General features: G+C 36.2%; 1 protein-coding gene across 15 annotated transcripts in view; it reads right to left on the bottom strand.

Annotated features, from left to right (window-relative positions):
• The window catches only part of palld (palladin, cytoskeletal associated protein), a 150,885-nt gene that overhangs the window by 24,254 nt on the left and 111,143 nt on the right, over nucleotides 1-15,488 (bottom strand). For all 15 annotated transcript variants that reach the window (XM_021468620.3, XM_021468621.3, XM_021468623.3 and 12 more), the window contains one exon: nucleotides 2,659-3,270. In XM_021468620.3, coding sequence (XP_021324295.2) covers nucleotides 2,659-3,270 — 612 coding nt within the window. The remainder of the gene's footprint in view (nucleotides 1-2,658; nucleotides 3,271-15,488) is intronic.

Genomic DNA, 15,488 nt, shown 5'->3' with positions numbered 1-15,488 from the left:
ATGCTAGATTACGTGCATGGGAATAAGAGAGAGAACTTTATTCTGAGATGTAACGAAATGGAAAATTCGTAAAAATAGTTTAAATAAAATTGTCACCGTTTATGATCCAGACCTTCTTTAACATTCCATAACATAAATTAATTAACATTCTACAGATATATTTATGTATTTATTTGAAAGAAGGTCTTAGCTTTTTTCCCTTTAAATTCTCAAACAGTGGTGAGCAGTGACTATTTTAGCATTATCATTCATAATATTTACTGATATTTTGATTGTTTATTTTGTTTGTTTTTAATTTTAGTTCAGGCTAATTCCTGTGTAGTTATTTCTGCAAGTAATTACATTTTTTTCAGTATTAGTACAAATAATTTATTAGTACTTTATATTAATGACAATTATTCTAATAGGTCACTTGACGTTCAAGTTCCAAAATGTAAAAAAAGAAGAAAAAAAAAAAAAAGTACCATAAAAAATGTAAATATCGAAATATCATGCAGAACAAGTCACTAAAATTTCCAAGTATTTTCCACCATAGCTTTCATTCATCCAATTTCTTGATGTTAAATTCCAGCTTTGTCATGGATGATCTTCTACTACTGTAATAAACACAAATGCAGCTTGGACATTTTGTAAAATCCTCTTTTTGTAAAATGCTATCCTCTTTTGTATTCCACTGAAGAGAGAAAGTCCTACAGTTTAAAACGGCTTAAGTGTGAGCAAATAATGTTTTGCCATTCCTTTAAAAAATATTCTTCTCCAGTGAACCTGTGCACTTTATACTTTAGTTGATTTGCGGATAAGCAAGGAAACCTCTCAGAGGCCTGACCCTCAAGGTTCCTTAGCTCCCATTGATCCCTGTGTCTCCATAAACATGCCAAGTAAGAATGCATACAGTACATGTCTTCCATGCAGCTGGAAAGCAGGAGCTGTGCTGCAAATGACTTATTAGCCAAAAGGTTCACTCTATGTGCCTTGTATTGAAGTTATGAGGCACTAAGATTTTATATACAGCAGTATAGAGAATGACTGCACACCTACAAAAAGCATTTAGCATAGTTTTAAACAGCATGTTCTTACACCCTACTTGTAGCTACGTTTTGGATATGCGTATAAAAACGTACATATCCACATAATCGAATAGGAAAAACTTTTTATTCGATAATAAAAGATGCGCATAAACTACGATGGAAACACTTTCACCAAACAAATTCCAGTATGCGCATTAATAAAGTCATGTGATTTTGTTATAAGAGATCATGTGATGATAAAAATGTGTGTGAATACACAAACCAGCAAGCTGAGCACATAGTAAAACATCTGAAACGCCATAAACGTTTTAGTATTCGTGTTATTATATCATTAAATACCCACCATGCGTTCGTTGCGTGTCGGAATATTGTCTTCTGAGGCGCAAGTCATTTATTAAATAAAGAAAAGATTCATCCAGCTTCTCCTACCCTAGCAAATGTTATTTTTAGTTTTAAATTACGTTTTTTTGACTACTTGGATGGAAACTTTGCTTTATTCGCACGTCTTTTATGTGATCTTCCAGTGATGCGCATAAATTAATTTAGATCTTGGATGGAAAAATAGCTAGCGTAACTTGGTCAGGACCCTTTAGTGTTATTTTGCATAATACACTCCTTCCAATGAGAAACAACTAGCAGTGCACTAATGTGAAGAGCATAGGAAATATACATTTACAATAAATGATTTATGAGGGTATTATATTGTGGTTATGACAAATAGTATTTTCAATTTAAACAATAAAATAAGTTTACAAAAACTGCCACTTGAACCTTCATTATGCCAGATTTGTTAGTGGAATGACACCGTTTCTCATGACCAACTGGGTCATGCTAGTGTTCTGATTGGTTGTTTAAATGAGAAATAATTTGTTACCATAGTCGGAACATTTTTGTAAATTAAGGCTAGGTTTTACTCCATTTTTGATACAGAGGTGCTGTATGACTGGTTTATAATAAGTTTATACTGTGGTCTAGTCGGTACTTGCAATACACACCTGCAGACTGTGTCTTTATCTGCCTGTTTGTTACATATTGTACATTTATGGAGAGGTGGTTAGGTTTAAGTTGGGCTAGGGCTGGACTCTTTTTTTTTATCATTTAAGTGTTTTTAAGGGGAAAATACCTGTACACATTAAAATGTTTGTCAACCTATGCCAATAACTTATTCAAAGGTAATCAAAATAGAAACCAAACCTAATTTTACAAATGCATGCAGAGAATTAAATCCATGCCACAAAAAAGGCAAACAAATGACAGAATGTTGAAGTCAAAATGTGAAACCAAGAGGTCCTGTCCAGTTGACAAATGTGTAGTGATAAATAGTTTTTTTTTTCTTTTACTTCGTCAATTGGTGACGTTTGTTTCTAAAAACTGACTTGATTGGTTGGGACTTGTGGAGCTGCACATCGATGGATTTGCTCTTCAATGTTTGGACTTACAGCAGTGAAATTTAAACCACATTGAACTGAACTAAACTGAAATTCAACTCTAAAAACTGGACTGACACAGTTTTACTTAACTAAAACATCTATATTAAGCTGCTTTGACACAATCTACATTGTAAAAGTGCTATAGAAATAAACGTGAATTAAAAAAATAATGAATTCTTGTGATGATTAGTGGTACTCACACTGTGCCGTTACCCTTGGGCAGCCCCAATGCATTCATTGGTGGCGGAGGTGGTGTGGTGGGCAGCACAGATGCCAAGAATCCGGCTGGTGAGTGTGGAGTGGATGTGAAGGGCGAGGAGGTGTCTGAGCGGGTGGGGCTGGACGTGACAGGTGGTGGAGGCGGCGGAGGAGGTAAGGGGAATTCTTGTGGTAAACCAGCAGGAGATGACAGATTGCTGGAGCTGAGGAAGGGTGGAGGGGGAGGCGGGAATGAAGGCGAGCTGGGAGACTCTACGCTGCTTGATTTGGACAGTAGCGGCTGCTGATGGAAGGGCGGAAGAGAGACGCGGCTGAAGGGCTTGTGGGATGTTGTTGGGGACAGTGGACTGGAGCTGGAGGACTGCGAGCTGTATCCGATGGGTGCTCCGCTTGTTGTGGGACTTTGAGCAGCGATGAACTGCTTGGGCCGGGCATAGTTGAAAGTGCTGGTCTGCATGGTGCTGCTCTCCAGCTCCTGGAAGGAGGGAGGAGGTGGGAGAGGTGGAGATGGAGGAGAGACTTCCTGAGGAGCGGGAAGCTGCTGCTGCTCTAGAAGGATCTGATCTTGAAGCTGCTTCAGTTGCACTGCGTTTCTGCAAGGAAATAGAATTCAAACGTTTAGCATCACTAGCAGAAATTAGGGTTGTCGCGATACTTAAAATTCATGTTACGATACTATACCAGCAGAAGTATTGTGAAAGCAAGTAGTATTGCGATGCTGTAATTCATAACTCAAATCCATGAAATGAAGAAAATTGTAACAAATACCAGCTTGATCTCATGAGGAAACGCAAGTATTTTACGTTTTTTCAGTTTAGTGGCTAATTCGTACGAATTCATACGAGTTCAGTCATACGAAAATGTACGATTTTAAAAAGGAGGCGTGGCACCCAACCCCACCCCTAACCCCAACCGTCATCGGGTGATGAACAAATTGTACCAAATTGTATGAATTAGATTCTCTGAATTCATACGAATTAGCCAATGAATCAAAAAGTTACGAACTGCAGTGAGATTGTGTAGGAAATACTATATATTTTTTTATAATAGGCCTACTTGAATTGAATTAATGATTCCCTTATTATTGAAAAAAAGTATTTGCACGTCACTTTAACTAAAATGTGTTCGTTCTTTTTGTTTATTTTGTAGATAACTGACCGACAAAAAAAAAATACATTAAAATAAAGATAGAAATGATACCAAATGAATTTTTTTACAAAAATTAGGCTTTATGAAGTGGTCAAAAATTCATTTTCAATGTTTCCAGTAAATATATATATTTTTTCAGTCTTATTAGGAAAATACTTCAAAATTTAACTTTGTGAGTCACTTTTTTTTTTTTTAAAGATTGTCGTAGTTGTTGTAGCTACTAAATCATACTGACAGGAGCGGAAATCAGATTCGAACTGAAGCGTCAGAAAACGTTCAATAGGCTAACATAAAATGTGTGAATCCCACATAGTTTGCAACCTTAAACGGCTCCACAGACTATTCAAATAAAATGGTCTGTTGTTGCACAAACGTGTGAACATTTTAGTGACTGTTCTCACATACAACATTATGTAGTGTAGATAGACTGTTAATGATGATACTAACGTTTACAAACTACAGTGGCCCTGCCAGCATTTTGGAGCCATAGTATCACAAAACTACCATAGTACCGGTAAACCATGCAACCCTAGCAGAAATAGGAGGTTTTTAAATACAGCTGAGCTCGAGGTAAGCAAGATCTTGGGAATATCTACCAAGGTACAGGAAGGTGCGAGCGATCTGGGTTGAACCAGTAGACCGTGAGGGCCAGATCTGCGCAGTTGCACAACCTGATAAACATTAACCAAACTAACATTATCTTATGCTAATGTTTAAAGAGCACATATGTTGGGATTAAACCTGGCCTAATATAACCGTGTAAACAATTATAAAATCGAAAGGGCCGGTCATTGATTACACAATACAGTGTCTAAAGCGGTTACATAATAAAAAAAGGATGTGAACCCGGTTTTCAGTCCAAAATATTAAGGGTTTAAAATGGAAATTTGTAAATGTAATGTATATTCATTATGTACTGAACTAGTATTTTTTCTATCAAAACAATATGGCATGTAGTTTTTCTAGTTAATGGCCAACTGATTGTGCTACCAGCCACCTATGACAGGGCTCGAAATTGCGACCATTTTGGTCGCATATGCGCCCGAAAATTAATCTATGCGACCTCATAATATATATGGGAGCATTAGTGCGACTGCTGATAATGGTTGTAGTGCGACCTGTTTTGATTTTTTGTAAAAACGTGCTGAATCGCTCTTCCCTGCCGCTATATTGGTTCATATTAGCTGTCATTCACTCAAGGTATTCCGCTGTCAGATGACAGGGAAGGAGCTTTTATGACCACGGGAAATGCAAACGGCTGAAGAGTAAAAACTTAAAGCACACAGGTTTGAAAACCCCACCTAAAGTTGAGGTGTAGATGAAAGCGATCATGACACGTCACGTGGTGAATAATGATCCGCCAGCTAAGATCAATCGAGTACGCGCTTCTTGGAGAAGGTGCCCGAATCTCCATGTGTTGCATTCACTGCGTGTTCAGCGCAAACGTCCGCTAAAAGTCAGAAGAAGCTCGCCTTTACTAAGTTTACACTGAAACTGCGGCTCATAACAAAGACCGGATTTGCGCCGATGGTTAGCGCAATAATCTTGCGCTGCCTACTTATTAATTGGGTCGGCTGACTCGCCAGCTTTTCCACAAACACAGAAAAATGAAGATCAGCTCAGACTGAACCCTTAAATTGACACAAACTGAAACCAAAACTTTAAAAGAGTGATAGAAGTGAGACTTTACTTTCTTTCTTTTGTCTATTCTTTTTTAAGGTGTATATTATTTTTTTATTTATTTACTGATGACTGCTTTGCAGCTTTCATCATTGAATTGAATTATTTATTATAATCTTTTGTTTGTTTTGTAGCAGAAATATTATTTATTAAATTGACATGCATATAAAAACAGCAGCACAAAATAAATATTTCTTACTGCAATGCTTCATTTTGGTTTGATGCAAACTATACAATTATTTTTCATAAAGTAACAGACTTTTTATAGCAGATAACCTACATTCATACACATTTAAGGCAGCATCATAATGAGAAATGGAATTCATTACTATTATTGTCATTTTCATCATCATTAATATTCTACAATTATTAGACATTCATTTTGGAATTATTGCACACAAATATCAATGTCTTCGCAGCATTAGTTAGATAGTTGTTTCTGGTTTTTGTTAGTCCTATTAATGTTGTTTTAAAATACAATAAATCCCTCAAAAAACAATTTGCAGCTGTGCTCATTCATTTTTGGTGGGTGCTCCTAAATTTTTTCTGGTGCTCCTAAAAAATTTTTGGTGCTCCTAAATATTTGAAGTTGGGAGCACCGGTGCTACCAAGTAAAAAAGTTAATTTCGAGCCCTGTATGATGTAAAAAAACAGCTCCCAACCTAAAGACCAGCCAATTTGCTGCTTCCCTAAAGCATCAGCATTCTGCAGAGTTTAGCTGCAACACCTGGAAGAACCTGGAAGTCTTGAATGAGTCTGAAAATACTGATTAACTAGTTCAGATGTATTTAATTGGGTTTTGCTAAACCTCTACAGGACAGTAGGTGACCAGGAACAGTTTTGGACACTGTAGCTAAACTACCAACTCTGACCAGCAAGAAAATAAATATCACGTTAAAAAAAAAAAAAACAGGCCATTAACGTTTAATTTTCATTGAAATCATACTTGATCCTTTCTAAAATTACACTTACAATTTACTTGTAGTTACAATTTCTTGTAGTTTAAATTTAGTTACAGTAGGTAGAACAAAAACAGGCACCATCAAAACTAGATAACCTACTCTAAAGACTCTTCTGCTGATGTAACGCTTTACATATTTCCATCTTTACTGATTTATTAGAGTTGGAAAGCCACACACAGAGTTAAGCGAATGATGTCATGAAAGGTCTCTCAGGGTCAGTGCATCATCCAACAGAACAGACGGCCCATCACACATAAGGAAACAAAGTCCAGAAAAAAAAAATCAAGAAACTGGTGTAGTACTGCACCCAAACGCACACAGCATGTGTACAGCTGCACTCGGACAGACGATTTCATGCTTGGTTGTTTGTGTGGCTATGCATGTCTGTGTGCCGGGTTTCTGGAAAAGGAAACCAGAGCCCCCTGAAAAGCGAATGATATGCTAACTTGGGGAAGGTTTATACGGTCATCAGCATGTAAACAGCGAGAAAAAGGAAAAGATGGAGATCTCATCGTTGTGTCGTGTGAATGTGGGTGCGGGCTGATGATTGAGCATTATATCTGTCAAGCGCATGGCCTCATGGTTCACCCACATACATAAAAAATACTGTCAGTGACGTCCACGCTGTCCTTTTCTCTGCTAAACATCAGATAGTTGCTGCCTACAGTTTTCCATCTTCTGAATTCTTGCGTCCTTGGAAGACATGTTTTGTTAGAAACAATTTGTCTCTCCGCTTCACCCCCACTCTTTCTTTTGGCAACTATTAGACACTTTTTTTGTGGGCCTCAATAAAATGGATAACCATAAATGAACCGATACCCAAATCCAGATGCTTTTCATTAATGTTATCATTGGTCTCCAACAAGCCCATTCAGAGCTGCGTTCAATGTTTTTCCCTCAACTCGGTCTTTAAAAAGAGCCTCAAAAGTTGAATTAAATGTACAATTTCAAGGAGTGTTTGTGTGTTTCACGAGGGGATCATGGTGGTAGGCCAGCCACACTCCAAACTCCATTTAACCTAATTAATTCCAGATGTTGACTAATGAGTCACTGTGTTTTCCCTCTTTCTCTCTGTTTCTTGTAATGGAGGTGGAAGCCCTCCCTTCAGCCAACTGATAAATCCTCAGCCTTTTTAAGAGGGAGTATGGAGTTTGTGTTGTTAACACTTTGCCAAGCCTTAACCGAAAACCTAGAGTGCAAGTTCACCAAATAAAAGGATTGACTGAGGGAAGGGATGGATTAAAATTGTATAACTTTGTGTTGGCGGCACAAATGATGATGAAAGGCATAACTGACCACCTAAAACAACCCCTTTTCTCCTTTCCCCCCCGTATGTTCGTGTATCCATCAAAAGAGCACTTTTACAGGAATACTTTGGCAGCTGGTGAAAGGCTCTTGGACCCAAGCGCTCGTGCTGCTTTGCTTTCATTCCTTTTTTGGCTCTGTTATGAGTCTGAAGCACCAGCGGCTAGACTCGCACTTCTTTATGTCTTTGCTGTCTCTCTTTTCCTTTCGATCCTTTCACGCAATTTCAGATCCCATTACTCTATATTGCTTCTCTTTTTAACATGAAAAGTAGCAAGAATTTCAGATGTAATCTTGGTCTAGTCCTCCATCCTCCTACATTTCTTCTCTCCTCCTCCTACCTTGAGTGAAGCTGCTGGTTAACAGCCAGTAGAGGTCTGGCAAGGTCTGGCATTGCTAGCCCCTTAAGAAATACCACTCTTAATATCCTTCTTAATAGTTTCCAGCATTCAAGGAATATCATGATGTTAAATTGCAGGCAGCCGTTTTCTAAAAATAGCTCTCGCAGGTTCCTCTGCTTATTTTTCCCTTTTGCATTTCTGGAATTCCTCACCAGTAAACCGGAGTTGATGAAGGGAGGTCAGCCGGTACTGACATAATCTGTTCGCCTTAAAAGGCACTGAGTCTACAAATAGAAACTGCTACATTCTGAAAAAGTTTAAAATCATTTTTATTAATTACAGAAGAATCTCCCTTAACCCAGTTTATTAATACAAACTCAGCCTTTTAAATTTGCAGTGCAGCAGGGTTTACAAAAGAAAATTGTCTTTATGAATATTTACTGTACACCGTAAACAGTTTAAAGTTGTAAGTTGCTGGAAAGATGAGCTCAGAGTTGAATTTACTCATCAAAATGATTGAACTGCATGTTTGGAACGGTCTTGTTCTACTTTTGGTCATCATTGTAAAAATTAAAAAAAAGTTCAGTTAATTTTAATTAATTAATTAAATTTATTTATTTATTTATTTATTTATTATTATTATTATTTTTTTATTTTTTTTAAAGCAACCGGCTGCAAGAAACTAAGTTTCTTAAGCTACAGTGCTTGAGGTTGTGCCAAATTATTCCGTAAAGTATGCTTGACTTAAACCAGCCTTTTCAGTCAACTTAAAAAAAATAATTTGGCACAACTTCAACCCCTGAAGCTAAATAAACTCAATTTCTTTGCAGCCGGTTGCTTTAAAATGTTTAAAAGTTAACTCAACTTTTTATTTTTTTCACAGTGTAGTGATGAGTAGGCAGCAAATAAGCAGTAAACTAATACACTTGACAGAAATTAATAGTATAAAATCAACTCTCGCACTTTAAGTGGCCAGAAAAGCACTATACAAAATATAGTGGAAATTATTAAGAAATTATAAGAAATTATTAGTATTCATTTGAATGAGTGTGAACACTGCCATCCATGGTGCACACCAAATAACGGACTTAAATTGCTGAAAAGCTGGGTCCAATTTCAAAAACTCTGGTGCTCAGTATCAGTGTGTTCTTTCTGCCAAGTCCCAACTAGTACCTACAAACTACATCTTCAGGTCCAAATCAGTTCCAACAAATCAATCATCAATGTTGTCCTAAACTGTACAGCCATACATGAACAATTGTTGCAAGTAAGCAATTTACAGCCTTTTTTGTGGCATCTCAGATTTTACACTTTTAATTAGATGAATGCTGCTGTAGAGCTTGACCAAGTTATATAAATTAAAAACAGCATTTTCTTGGCCATAAATCTTTCAAACGTATCTGCTCAAGTTCAGTGGTGACATTCATTCTATTTGTTACCTAAAAAGCTTCATTTCCTAAATACCAAAATCTTTAAATAATTCAATTAGAATCTATTGACTGCCCATTTAAAAACACATCACCTACCTTAAGTATTGTAGCTTCAAATAATACAATATTTGGTCAGTATCTTGACTTCTACATCTTCAAAAATTAGTTTAAAAAAAGCCATGCTGTCAAAAAAAATGACAAAAAGTCATGACTACACGTTACTTTAACTTATTTTGATAAGTTACTCATCATGTGTCAATTACATTTTTTTTTAAGTTATGCAAAGTTTAACTTTTGATTTTTAGTAAGTTTGATTGATGTATTTGAGATGACTAGAAAAGTTCATATGATTTAACTAAAAAAATTAAGGCAGCAATTTTTACAGTATACATACCATCAAATTGGACATTCAAGCATTACAAATGATGTCAGCTCTACAAAGGACATTTTTATTATTTTATTTAATTATTATTATTATTTTTTTAGAAAAGGAAGGCAATGAATCAGTGGCATTTCAAGCTCCGATCGCCCACATGGCCACATCTTCAAGCGTATTCCTAGTTGTGTTTAAGTCTACAGCTCTTCCTTTGCTGTACACAGGGTCAGTTCTGCCACAGTTTGAGTGATTTTAGAAATGTTAATGGAGGAGCTGTGCAGATGTTTCTCTGTTCATATGCTGATAGCATGCAGCTCTGCTTAAATAATAACAGCCTTCTGTCAAAGGTTACACGAAGTAACCCAATCCATTTTCTGCCAAATTACAAGGTTTTTTACTGTAGTGGAGATGAAGCAGACCCCTCAGCAGACACAAAACGCTCTTGCGGATTTCTGCACTTACACAAATTCCTGTCTAATTTAGCTACATGTCTATAAAACGCACTTACACAAATCCAGCTCCTACTGTTTTACAGGATCCCCAGAGAAGAGCTTGACCTTGAATAAAAATCACACACAATCGTCAAAATCATCTGTTTAGAATCAGAAAAATCGTATCTCAGCTGCTTCATAAATTAAATCTAAACAGAGTGCATTTAATACTTTTACAATTTAAAGGAAAATAATAATACATTAAAAGATGTTTGTCTATATTTAATTCTTTAAAAGGAAAATAATAGTTACAATTTAAAAACGTATTATTCAAATTTGTTATCGTATTTGTGATGTTTTTTCTAGAGAATTCATTTCATAAACAACTTACATTTTTCTATTTTTTCTGCATTTTATCTGAATCTTACAGACACAACAGGAAGCTGAACAGTTTCTGTCACTCTTCCACGTCATAGCATAAAACCCAGAGCAGATGAGGTTCACACTGCATTACACACTACAATTTGTCGTACCATTAAAAGTACAATTGCGGCATGAGGTCAGACGTACACTCATTAGCTTTGAAGTGGTGACATTTGTGCCCCTATAAAACAGTGAAAATTACCACATAAACTTGTGTTTACAAACATGCCCTTTACAAAATAATAGCAAGATACGGGTCAGTACAGATCATGGTTAAATTAGTCCACTAGCTTCTGCCCTGACTTTTAAACGTCATGCATCAAAGAGAGAGAGAGAGGCAGATGTTGATTAGCCTCGAGTTCAGCGTGAGATCAGTAAATTGTTTTTGCATTATAATATTAAAATATTCCTGAATATTACACTTTCTATTTATATGGTTTCACTCCAAAAACCATGTATGTTTTGGTTTTATCTGCAGTAAAGCCATGGTGCTGATGAAAAATGAACACTTTACAGTGGTACTTTACAGCACACTGACTTTGAAACTCCTTTAAAATGTGCAAGAAGCAACATAGTATCATTTTCCATGACCCTTGGTTGGCATCTTTGTTGAGTGAAGTTTCTACTGCTTTTTATCACAGGAAGAAGCTTGAAGAGGACAGGAAGTTGTTGAGTTTAAGTATTTGACAATTAGAAGACTCCCTTTGTTTACAGAGCATGTGCTGCGCTGTGTGTGCAAATGTTCTACAGTGCAATATGCATTAGTGGTGTCAAAATTAATTGTTTCTTCGAGACACTGCACAAAAAGAGTGTTTTCTTAGAGCAGGTATAATTAAAGGTACAGTATCTGACTGCTTGTATTAAAGGACAGAATTGCATTACAAATTATATATAAATATATTTATACATTTTAATACAATAATTTTTTTGTTGTGAAGTAAAATCTGAAATTGTATATGGAAGCATCATCAGTGTATCGTGATATTGAATCTAACCAAATTGATGACATGATAATAATAACCCAGACCAGTGTAAGTTCACACCCCTGCAGTACATGCACTGAGGAAATAAATAACAGGCTTGAGCAGACACGTTTATAAAGTTCTTAACATTACACTGTAGTGAATTGTATTTTACTATGAAAGAGGGCAGTCTGGTCTAATGTATTCTCAAATAGCTGAACTCAAGATTAAGGCCAGAATAAGCAAATGTTGTCTTCTACTGTTTTAACAAAAGCTCTTTTTCTGACAAGGATGTACCTAAGCTGAAAGAGAATTATTCAAAAGTGTATGCACTATGCATGCAAACTGAGATTAAGCAAACACATGGGAAGAGATTGAGACATTACAGAAAAATAGGCTGACACACACACACACACACACACACACACACACACACACACACACACACACACACACACACACACACACACACACACACACACACACACACACACACACACACACACACACACACACACACACACACACACACACACACACACACACACACACACACACACACACACACACACACACACACACACACACACATTGCAGTGCTGCACACCTGGATCCAGCCGTAAACACACCCATCATGTCATCATCATCATTGCATCATCATGCCCCAGGACAACCCTCGAAACTGATCATTAGTCAAACTGAATCAGTGCTGAAATATGATTGATTCTGGTGATTGATTCCATGTCTGGAGATCATGATAAATGATTCATGGTCTGTCTGACTATGCAGTAATTTAACAAACTGACTGTCTGAAAACTGGAGTAACGGATAGAGGATTGCACATCTGAGACATTGACTAAAATAACTTCTATTAAAAAAACTGACTGAAATAATCTCTATAAAGAAAAAAACTAAATGCATTAACCTCTAAGCTACCTCAAATGAGAGACATCCATCCAACTAAATGTGTATTATAGTAATACAATCTTCAATGCATTAACAGATAGCTGGTTAATCTCTTCAAATACTCTGTGCCAGTGAGCTTTAACCTCCCCACCAACTTCTAATGAGAAAGCAAAACAACAAAAATTGTATTTAAGGACTAATATGTTTGATGCTTATGAACAGCTAGACTATTTAAAAGTTTGGATTTGTAAAAGGAAATGAACGATTCATAACAACTTTAATATGCATACTATTGATTAACACAAAGTAATAACATTTATAATAATACAGAATTTTTTATTAAAAATATATATGTGCATCTTTTTATCTACTAAAAGAATCAATTAAACATGGAGTGTAAAAGTTTGAAACATTGAAAATACTTGTACATTTTTATTTAATGCCATGTCAAGAACAATGGCTATTTTCATTTAAAAATATTTCATTATTAAATATACAATTAAAAACCACAAACAATTTAATACATAAATTAGATAAGATTTTTAACGTTAACATGTGATACATATTCTAACATTTTTCCTGTTGACACTTTGCTGAATATCTCCTTGAGTTCATCAAGCCTTTTGCAGTCATTAAAAGCAGGATAGCCTAATAGAATGGGTTTCACACACTGTAAAACCCAAAAACTTAAGGTAACTCAAGAACTTATTTGAGAAAAAAAAACTTATTTGAGGAAACCGATTGCAACAAACCATATAAATTCAAAAACTAATTCTGATGAGTACTGTAAACTTACTTCATTTGAGCAAACGAAGCAATCTGAGCAAAGTAAAACTCAATAAATGGAGAACTCAAACCAACGGAGTACTGTAAAACCCAATAAGTTATGGCAACTCAAACCGTTTAAGGAAACCTACAAACCATTTGAGTTACAAACCATTTGAGTAAAAAAAAACTAATCTATCACTTCAACACCGAGTTCAAAGCACTTTTTTTTTTAAATGAGCAGAATTAACTTTGTCAATTTTGAGTTAACTACACTCATTTAATTTAATAAAGTTGACTGTTGGGTGTTACAGTGCAGTAAATTCAATTTTATCATTGTACATACAACACCTGCATATTTTAATTAAACATTTCAAAACACTTTAGAGATTTGAGACTCATGAAAGTTATATGCATCAAAGTTTGACAGTAATAATTTTCCCATTTCATTTCTTAAGAATGATTTCCCGATGAGTACGATACCCAAATGAGTCCACATTTAACTCTCTATAAATGCACTTTTAAACACATTAACCTCTGAATGAGAACCACACCCAAACCCTCGACTTTCTTTTATAGTTCCACTTCATCACAATCCAAAAACACCCTATTTACCATCACGCTAACTATTCAAAGATCTTCCTTTAGTTCAGCCCTACCATACTCCAGAGCTTCGACTTCTTCAATTGCAACAAGTCTCATGTGTCAGGGAGCATCTCAGCCAGTTTCAGCATCAGATTGGTGTGTCTCTCATTTCTCAGAGACGCTCATATACGCACACACAGTCTACTAAAAAAGCGTGCAGACTTAAAGTAGAAGACGGCATCTGATCCTTCCATTATATCTGAACATAATAGCAGTGCTGTCACTCAAACAACCAAACCGGACACACATGCTCTCGCCACTAATGTGCACAAAATCATTTGGATTCTTGCCATGCACAAAACCTCCAGAAGTCTCATAGTTATTTTGGCCCACGACTTTTCTAGAGGTCAACAGAGTACATAAGGAGGACTGCATATGCGCTCACACACACACACACACACACACACACAAAAGAGGCCTGGAAATGCAAGTTTTTCAAGCCCTTTCTCAGATTACACTGGTATTGGAAGAGTGTATTCCAGCTTTAGGAGCAGTTTGACCCAGATCTGATCTTACAATGCGGCTCCCACCCAAACCAAGCAGCTCTACACACTCCGCACTCCCTACCAGACTCCTAGAGGAAATGTCCAACTTTCCATAAAGACATCAGGCCAAAATAAAATAAAAAAGCCTCCTTCTCTTCTTCGGCTCCCACACTCTCACTTTCATGCTTTCTCTTTCCTCCCTCTCTAATTTCACCTTCTTGCATCCTGTGAGTCTGAGATTTTCTCTCTCTCACTCTCTCATTTGGTCAGTCTGCTCTCCATCCTTTCTCCTCCATCTCTTCTGTCCACAGACTGTTTGTTCACTGACCTGGAAATTGCAAATCTGCAAAGTGCTTTTGCAAACTGGCAAACTCTAATCTGATTGAATAGCTTTGTGCACATGGGTTTTATTTTGTCACGGCACAGTGCACACCTGAAAACAAAATCTGTACTGGTATTTTACAATTAGATGCATTGATCAGTTTTGAGCTAATAAACAGTGCTAAGAATATTAGCTTGACAAAATTATTTTATGTCATTTTTCTTGTTTGTCATGTATTTTTAAAAATGTGTTCACACTGAAATGTGTATGAAACTAACCTTAAAAACCAGGTTCAAATGTATTAAAGTTTTTAGAATGCTGGTGTCATGGAAAAAAAAAATCTGCTTTTTATTTTAAGTTAAATGTTCTTCAAGGATCATTTTGAGAGATAAAGATAATTTTTGTTTTTTTAAATACAGCGGGAAAATGTGAAAAACAATAGGGATGCTCCAATCAGGATTTTTGCAGCCGATAGAAAGTACTTATTGTTGTCATGGTGATCGGCTGATACCAAGTACAGATTCTCAGGCATTGTAATGCCTAAAGCACATTTTCCCTCGAAGCATAATACTTAAGTGGAGATCTCTCCTTAACCAAAAGTATAAATTAAGGATACTGCATATAATCCC

Source organism: Danio rerio, chromosome 20 (genome assembly GCF_049306965.1).
Source record: "Danio rerio strain Tuebingen ecotype United States chromosome 20, GRCz12tu, whole genome shotgun sequence".
Classification (NCBI taxonomy): domain Eukaryota; kingdom Metazoa; phylum Chordata; class Actinopteri; order Cypriniformes; family Danionidae; genus Danio; species Danio rerio.
Note: the sequence above shows the minus strand (reverse complement) of the source record. Positions and strands in the feature narration are given on the sequence as shown.